Source organism: Halichoeres trimaculatus, unplaced genomic scaffold (assembly GCF_033239565.1).
Source record: "Halichoeres trimaculatus isolate MK-OKI-2021-1 unplaced genomic scaffold, fHalTri1.1 fHalTri1_scaffold_9, whole genome shotgun sequence".
NCBI classification, from domain to species: Eukaryota; Metazoa; Chordata; class Actinopteri; order Labriformes; family Labridae; genus Halichoeres; species Halichoeres trimaculatus.
Window position 1 is genome coordinate 24,562,152 of NW_027437188.1, and position 9,027 is coordinate 24,571,178.

General features: G+C 40.9%; 1 protein-coding gene across 1 annotated transcript; it reads left to right on the plus strand.

Moving 5' to 3' along the window:
- Positions 1-1,264: 1,264 nt before the first annotated feature.
- LOC141797873 (alpha-(1,3)-fucosyltransferase 4-like) lies at positions 1,265-2,851 on the plus strand. The gene has a single exon (XM_074679561.1). The coding sequence runs from the start codon at positions 1,265-1,267 to the stop codon at positions 2,417-2,419; it is 1,155 nt and encodes a 384-aa protein (XP_074535662.1). The 3' UTR covers positions 2,420-2,851.
- The last annotated feature ends 6,176 nt before the right edge of the window (positions 2,852-9,027 follow it).

A 9,027-nucleotide genomic window follows, 5' to 3' on the forward strand; every position in this document is an offset into this window, starting at 1 on the left:
ATACAGACTTCATGACATGCTCTGTGTCTGTAGGGAGGAATAATGTTGTCCCAGTCACGGCGTGTTTTTCCTGCCCACCAGAGATCACACACAACACACAACACAGCAGCAGAAGATTTCCAAACCCCAACGCCTCATCATTTTTTCATAAGTTCTGATCAGAATAACACAAAATGACGACCTGGCCTTCCGGTCCTTAAACACAACATACATTTTTATATCTTAGGGCTTGTGTGTCTTTTTCTATGCTTGTGTTTGTTTAGGTTAGATCACCAAATTAAAATGAGTCATTTATTAAGACTTCTGGTTAAAGGGCTTTCAATGCTGGGTCATATCTGATAAATAAAACATTGAAGGCAAACCTTTTCAAAGCCCGGCTGCTGTCTGCCTAATTTAATGCTGAAATGTTTATTCATCGGGCAAATTAAACATGCATGCTTTGAGAAAAATCCCACTGAAACTCAGTTAGTCAGGCTGCACTTCATGAGGTTGTGCTTGTGTAGGGAGACACCTAGTGGTAAAAGAAAGTTGTAAAATTTATATGGTGTGAATGTTGCAATTACAAAATTTATTGGCTTAAAAGTTCAGAGAACTTCTATAGTGCTAAATGAAACGTGTTAAAACTTCCATCTGTTATGTGTTAACTGAATAAGAGTCAAAATCTTTATGCACTGTAGACAACTCCTCTAAAACTAGGCAATAGGCTTTCATTCAGTCAGATTGTTTCCGGATAAAGGACAATCTGGATAAACGAGCCATACCGGCTCGTCTAAAGCCTGATGAAAAAATGTTTCTTGATGCTTCATAAATAGCATCAGAATCTTTCATCGGCAGTACAGCGCGCTCTAAGCCAAGGTGTTTACCCAAACTCGCAAGAGTCCGCAGGCCTCACAAAAGGCCCATTCACCGGCCACAGAGACCCAGACCGAATCTGCCACGTCAAAAAGTTTCAGTATTCAGCTCTGGTAAAAAAAATACTTTTTACCCGTTCCGGACCAAGAGGACTCAAGGAACAGGTAGGAGAGGGGACAACAATGCAGGGAGTAGTTGGGCTGCTCTGCTGGGAGATAACCTATCTTTGACTGCCCCTCTTTTCTTTCCCAGGAACCAAAACACCTCTATAGTGTGTGTGGATGCTGAAATGAACTAAGGTACTGTTTTATTTGCCCTACTGTCCAGCTAAAAGGCTGCAGACGAATACAGGAACCCTATTCAGTAAAAAGGAGTTCATCTGAGAGGGAAACTGCAGGGTGAGCGGGGGTCAATGGGAGCAGGAGCGCATAGGGGAGCAGCGAGCAGCTCCACAGTCTCAGCCCACACAGCAGACAGGTCGAAGAAATGTTGTGATTCTGTTTTCAGAAGGATCGTATTCTCTGCGGTTCTGGCTGCCACCGTCTTCCTCGGAGTCTGCTTCCTCTACCTCCCAGACCTGTTTGACCTGTCTGGCCCGTTTGGCCCGTTGGCGGAGACTGGCGAGGTGACAGTTCTCGTCTGGGCGCAGCCGTTCGGGAGACGAAACAAACTTCCGGACTGCCGCGCGCTCTACCAGGTTGAAGGGTGCACGCTCACCGATGATCAGAGGGCGTACCCGAAGGCTGACGCTGTCATCATGCACCACCGGGAGGTTGGATCAGGGGTTGTTAAACTGCCATCGAAAAAACGGCCAGCTAAGCAAAAGTGGATATGGATGAATTTCGAGTCTCCTACGCACTCACCCGGACTGTCGAGTTTAAACGGTTTGTTTAATCTCACCATGTCCTACCGGAAGGATTCAGACATTTTTCTGCCGTACGGGTGTCTGGTCCCCAATAATCTCAGCGCTCTCTGGAACCACTATCCTTATCCACTCCGCGCCCTCGCGCCTACATCACAGCTGCTCCGCCCCCTCCTCCTGGCCTGGGTAGTCAGCAATTGGTCAGGGTCCCATGCGCGCGTGGTATTTTACAACACGCTTCGTCAGTACATCACGGTGGACTTGTTCGGGAGAGCGGGCAAACCATTACCTAATGACATTGGTAACGAAAGCGTGTTGCGCTTGCTCGAACAATACCAATTCTACCTGTCGCTGGAGAACTCGAAGCACACGGATTACATCACAGAAAAGTTGTGGAACGCGATCCTGGCCGGGTCCATCCCGGTGGTTCTGGGTCCGTCCAGACAGAACTATGAGCGCTTTCTACCCCCTGAGGCCTTCATTCACGTGGATGACTTCCCCACGGTGCGCGAGCTGGCAGAATACCTACAAATGCTGAGGCGAGAACCGGTCCGGCTGAGGAAGCACCTGGACTGGAGGGGGAACTACAGCGTGCACAGGATCTCCTTCTGGGATGAACAATACTGCATGGCCTGCAAGACGGTGATGAAGAAAAGAGGCAGGACTCAGGTGGTCCGAGACTTGAACACATGGTTTAGCTCGTGAGAACAGCTTTATCACGTTTTTTTTTTTTTTAAACACATTGAATCTTTCTTCTAAACAGCCCATTTTTTTTCCTCAGACTTTTTTTCTAGACGTTCTTTCGAGGTAGATAGATTTTAACACAATTCCCATTTGAACTCTACTGTCTCTACCATGGTTAAACGGTGTTATAATTTGTGAATTCTATAGTGTCAGATTGTTAATATCTTCAATCCAAAGAAGTTAGAGCAATGTTGCACAAAGCACTGCCCCTCAAACCCTCAGGTCCAGCATGACAAGAAAGAAATCAGGTGGGGTTATTTTGTCACACGTTAGACCAGACTTTTATTATTGGCAATTGTGTCAAACTAAAACCTGTCAGATTATAGTTCAACTCTTGTTTGGTAAAGCTATAACCAACAATCTCAACTGGAACTGAGACAATTTTTTACAAGCATGGAGGAAATAAAATGAGCATGTTCAGCCTGTCAGTACTTTGGGTCAAAATACTGACAGGCTGAACATGCTCATGTAGGAACTCGGGGGGGTGGGGGGGGGTTGTCCCTCCCCAGAGAGAAAAAAAAAAAAAAAACACGGAGGAGAAAAATGTGCGAAAAATAACTCGTGCTTTTACTTTGAAAGCGGAACACAGCGTCATGTCACTGGGACGCCCTCTCTTCAGAGAGTGTTTGGAAGGCAGGTGACAGCAGCTGCTGACAGAAAATCTTTGAATGATCAAAAACGGCCTGTAGTGAACGTTGCCATGAATGTGTTTTCACCTAGGTTATTTCTGTCCTACAGAGTCCATGACAATCACATGCAAATGGATTATTCTGCAAATTAGACACTAGCGTCTTTAGTGACTTTTGGTGACTTCTGGGACAGCCAATAGTGACTTTCCTTACTGATGAGTTGGTATGTTCAAACTAGCAATGTTTCACTTATCTTTAATGATTATTCAACTGGGAAACAACCTCATTCTTTCAGATTTTTCATGACTATACATGACTGAATTAATTAAAAAAATATCTTTTAATAGTTGATTATGATCTTTTAATAGTTGATTGATTTACCTATAAACTAAATTAAATGTTGAGACAAAAAACCTGTAAAGCTACTTTTTGTACAGAGTAAAATAACAGCAGGGATTGATAAGAGCACTAATAAAGAAGCAGAATTGATAAGGGCACTGGTGTCAATATAACCTTATCAATACCCTCCCCATGCATTTCTGAAGCTGTTTTGTATGTTTTGGACCAGGAATGCAGCGGGAGGAAGGAGAGGGTGACACAGAGCTTGAGGTGAGGTCTTTAAATAGAATCAGTGAAAACTTTTACTGTAAGGGTGAAGTTATGCTGTTAAGAGAGTGAACAGTGTATGAGCATATAAGCATCTGCAAATCAGTTGTTAAACACCTTCATACTGTATGACAAAAACCTTAACAGTTACTTTTTAATTTTTTTTTTTTTTTGGCTTTTTAAGGGAAATGCTGATACTTTGCACTACTCTATGTAATGTCTGTTGTAAATTCATAAATGCCATGCAGGGACAACAGGGGCTTGAGGCAGGGAGGCAGGGTGAGTGAGAGACAGGAGGAGACCAAAAGGTAAGAAGGAGTAACATAACAGTGGTAGATATTTTTTAGGAGTTTATAAAAAAAATGTGGGAAAATTGATTTGCTGGTGTGTATGATGTTGTATTTTGTGATTGTTTTGCAGTGAAGTTAATTTGTGACACATTTCTGATCAAACTATTTACCAATCAGGTTTCACCCTTGATTTTGGCTATTCCTCAGGAACAATGTAAAGAAAAGTTTGAAATGAGCAATGGAACAAAAAGAAAATCTGTGCCTGTGATTAATAAAGAAAAGAACAAAACAAAAGATCCAGAGTCACTTGATACAGGAATCAGAGGCTGTGTGTGTGATGTGTGTGGACCTTTCACATTTTTTACACTTTTGCTCTAGTGCCCTGACACAGAATTAACATTTTGCACTTTCAAATGAGACATTTCCTGCAGGCACCCAGGCAGAAAATAAAAAGCTGCTCCTAATAATTGGCTGATGCTTCAACAGCTGTTGAAGGTGTGAACGTCTGTCAGAAATAATGCTTTCGGACGGCCAGAGCAGCCAGACCCATCATCTCTGTCATAATCCCACTCATGTACAGGAGGGAATTATTAGTATATCAAGTTAAAATGACTCAACTTAGATTCATTTTTTATACCACAAATCAAAGACCTGTCATGAAACTTGTTTTTTAATGTATTTAAATATTTTCTAGATGGCATTTCCTACCTGTCCCGTACAGTATGGCCTCTGTGTCTGGGCAGGGCAGGTAGGCTTGAAGGATTTGCAGGAAGGAAATGTTAAATTATGCTTCTCAAAAGCTACAGAGTTTTTAACCAAGACTTTTAGAAGATTTGCTGAATGATAAAAAATTATTTACTCCACTTACTTATATATATGCATTTTGTGCTTCAAGATTGTATTTAAGATTCACTCTGTCTTCAATAAGTTACATTTTATCCTTTATCTCAATCTATCCTGTAGTACTCTTCAATAGTAACTTTGCTTGCTAAGCTAAAATTAACATTTATTTGAAGTGTGTGTTAGGTAAACGGATTCATTTTTCATGCATAGGTTTAATCCAGGCTCTAAGTAGCTTTTATTTTCTCTCAAAAGGAACAAAATGTTTTCCATTGAACAAATCCCTGCATGAAACATATTACAAACAAGACACCTAACTGTAGTCTTAGAGACTGAAATTAAACAAAAAGAAAAAAAAAAGAAAACCCAGAGAAGGTATATCGAGTAATTTGCAAAAGTGGATCAGAATGCATCCCAGCTTCCATGTTTTATCAGGAATTGACTCTAAAAGTACAACTCGTGACGCCTCCAAGGTCCCTCGCCCAGAAGGAACAGCAGCAGACCTTCAGTCCTCTCAGGGTGGCCTTGTGTGGTTTTTTTTGCACCATTCTGCACGAACATGGCATGAAAGTGTCTTTTGCCCATGATAACTCCCAGGAATTAATTGCACAGGTGGCTGATAGCTTTGAATTTGTTTGTACAACACAAGCATGTAAATCATTAACCAGATAATGAACATTATGTACATTGAAATACAGATCACAGCTGATTCAAAGGCAAAGTAATTCCTCCTTCCACTTCCTCTCCTGCAGGATGAAATATCACCCTGTGTCACAGGCTGACAAGTTTACAGAGGATGAGGTGAGTTGTTGCTTGGCAACGAGGTGAAATATCAGAGGTATCAACATGAGATATGTGATTTAAAGGAAAGGGAGGTGGAGGTGCCAATGAACAAGTTGAAGGTGAGCGTCAATGAATACTCAGAATCTGAAGCAATCTGATGTGATTTAGACCTTCAACTACCAGCTTCTGCTTATTACAAAGATCCTTCTCAGCTCTTTTTCTGCCAAACCTGCCCCCCTTCTGCAGTAACAGTGCCATTCATAACCTACATGGCCCCTGGCTAGAGACACAGTAATCTCATTTGTGCAGCAACAGATGTTTCTCTTAAAAACATCCGTTGACTGGGGAGTGAAAAGTCTGCCTCTCATTCTCTCAGGGGATCAAAGAGACCAGTCTAATCGCTATGAAATCTGTCACATTTGTACTGCTCTGAGGAGACATATTGACTTACAGTAGGCTTACTATGTTGTGAAATCTAGACCCAGGCTACATTCTGCTAATTTCATGCTCTTTACATCAAAAGAACACACCTAGGAAGACAGGAAAAATGCATATGAAACAACAAACCCCAAGACAAATAAACAGCATGGCGTTCCCATGGCAGCGTGGTGTAGTAATCTGACGGCTGGTTTCCCATGGCTGTGTCTCGCTGCCCCATAGACCTCCACTCTGTCTCACTGATGGCTCCTGTGATTGCAATCATCCATCTTACTGTCAAAGGCAAAAAAAAGGGCAAGAAAGAAAAAAGGGGGAAATCACACACACACCATCTCCTCCTCTCTCCCTCCCTTGTGTCCTGCAAACAAGCCACCCCACTGTGAGCAGAGACAACACACAGACCACAATCCCCTCACTTTGTGCATGTTTTTGTATACATGTGTGTCCATGCTTATATGATCTACAGGAGAGAACATGTGTGGGTGTTGGTTGTCTGTGCCTGCTCCATTATACTGCATGATCAGTCACTGGAGTGTGCATAAAGGGGGGAGAGCGGTGGACATGTCTGATCTTGCAGCTGATCAAAAAGCACCAGAGACTTGTTCCCTTGTGGCCGTGCAGGCACGGGGCCTCATATCAACATGTCTCTGTTCAGTAGACAGGAAAAACAAGGAGAGGAACAGGCAGAGGAGTGAGAGAAGGAGGAGGAGGGTGTACATCAGGAGAAAGACAGAAACAGGCACAGATGAAAGGGTGTGCAAAAAGGCCAGAGTGGTATGGATGACAATGATACATCATTGCACTTATCTCCCTGTTCTGATGAGCTAATTGAACGGCTGAAGGCAGATCTTCATTTATCTGTAGATGTAAAAGCATGTGTGATCTTTTCTGCAACCTAATACTGCTCTTCATCATAAAAAGAAAGCGCAATAAACCTTTGCCTGAGTGCTTACAGGTAAATGTTTGCAGGCTCCACAAAGGTGACAAAGCAGGAAAAAACAAGCAGACAAACCAGAGGGATGAAAGCAGAGGGAAGAGGAGATGTAAATAGTGCTGCCATGCTGTGAAGTTGTGAGCTGTGTTAACATCATTATGTGTGATAGAGTGGTGACTCAACAAAATGAATCCCTTTGTTATTGTGACTTTAATCTGACTTCAATTATCAGCACAGATAGATCTCTGCTCAGCGTAAAGTCACGCAAATTTAACAACAAAGCTGTACACCTGAACAATGTTTAGTATAAAAGATCATGAAACGTGCAGCAGACAACACAACGTAAAACTCTACATAATAAAACAATGATACATGATAACTTTTCAAAGAATGAAAAATAGATACAGGCAGGTTCAACTTTTTGAGAAGCAAATGAGGAAAGTTTTTTTTTTCTTATTTTGGAAAAGAAGCTAATTTGTTTTTAGCTGAGATTTGAATGAGGAAGTGATGCTACTTTTATGTAGTAGCTTAGCATAAAAACAGCTAGCTTGCTTTGTTGCTAGCAAAAAGCACCCATAGATCATGTATTTTAAAGGGAAATAATTATTGTTCACTCCATATTAAATCTTTTTTTTTTTTTATTTCTCTTTGTCTTTCTTCCTCCACCAGGACTGTTCAGCCAAAGACAGGGGGGAGTACAGGAAGACTACATGCACCCATCCCAGGTTCAGTATCACAAGGACAGCAGCCTTTTCACACAGGACACCTGCTCTCCAAAAAAACAGTGCCCGCCATATTTCTTTTTGTGGTCACTGTGGCTCAATAGAGTCTGCGTTAAAGCAATGTTGGTAAACCAGGTAGGGCAAGAACACCTAATATCATTGTTTACTTTTTGGTTTTATCCAAGCATATGAAATTTACTTTGGCTCAAATTCACCTGGATCATAAAGATTAAAGGGACCCAATTAATTGTTTTCTCATGATGGTGCCTTTTCACTGGGCATGTTGAGTTTGGCTTTTGTAAACTATGACATTTTTAAAAGTGTAACAACCACTGATGCTTTCATACAAATGCTAGTACTGCCAGTGCTTGATAAAAGGGGCTTTGAGGACTAACTGGAAAAGACTCTATTTCCCATGAGCACTTCATCCACTGTTATGATGACACAACTCTCAGCAAGGCGTGTGCTTGTTTTGAGCTGCAGGAGATCAGATCTTCTTTTAAATGTTTCTTTGTTCAAGACAACTTTCTACAGAATACAACATGACAATTTAATGTATTTATATATTTATAGTTACGTAGCACTATTGTTTGCCATGGTGTTGTCATGAGGACTTTGACATGCTGTAAATCAATCCAATCCTGTCTAACCCAGATAACTAAGAAACAGAATTTATAAATCACTTTTTGGTGCTGATAATCTCATTTCAAGTTACAGATTACAATCAGGCATATGTATAAAAGTGAGACTTTTTCTAGACCACCTAAAAGTCCCCAAAGCCCCTTTCACTTACTACAAACATTTTCACAAAATGTCATATTCAAATTAATTCAATTGGTTTATTTTAGTATAAATACTGGATTTATTTAAAGGTAACACAATACACTATAACTTGATTGTTCATATTTGTTTTTATTTAAACAAACTAATGTATATTTTATGTACTCATTTTAAACTCTCTTCTAATTTTGGTATCTAGAATTTCTTTATGTAGGTTTGTACAAAGGGAGTACATTTGAAAATAAAATAAATGCATTTTAAAAAAGTGAAATTCCTGGTGGTCTTTGCGAAGATACTTGGGGTAAAGGTGATTCTGATTCTGTCACCAAACTTTTGTTTTCCAAATGACTTGGTAACACAACCTGACTCAAGCGATTTGTTAATAAAACAAGGTCCTGATCAAAAGTCTTGCACACAGATTTGAAAAGTTAGTCTTAAAAACAGCTTACTTATCTGGTTTCTTTTTCTCTTTTTTCTGTTTTTAGAAAGCCATGACAAAGTGTCAACCTGGCATTTGACTATTTTTAGTCCATTTTCAGATTCAGCA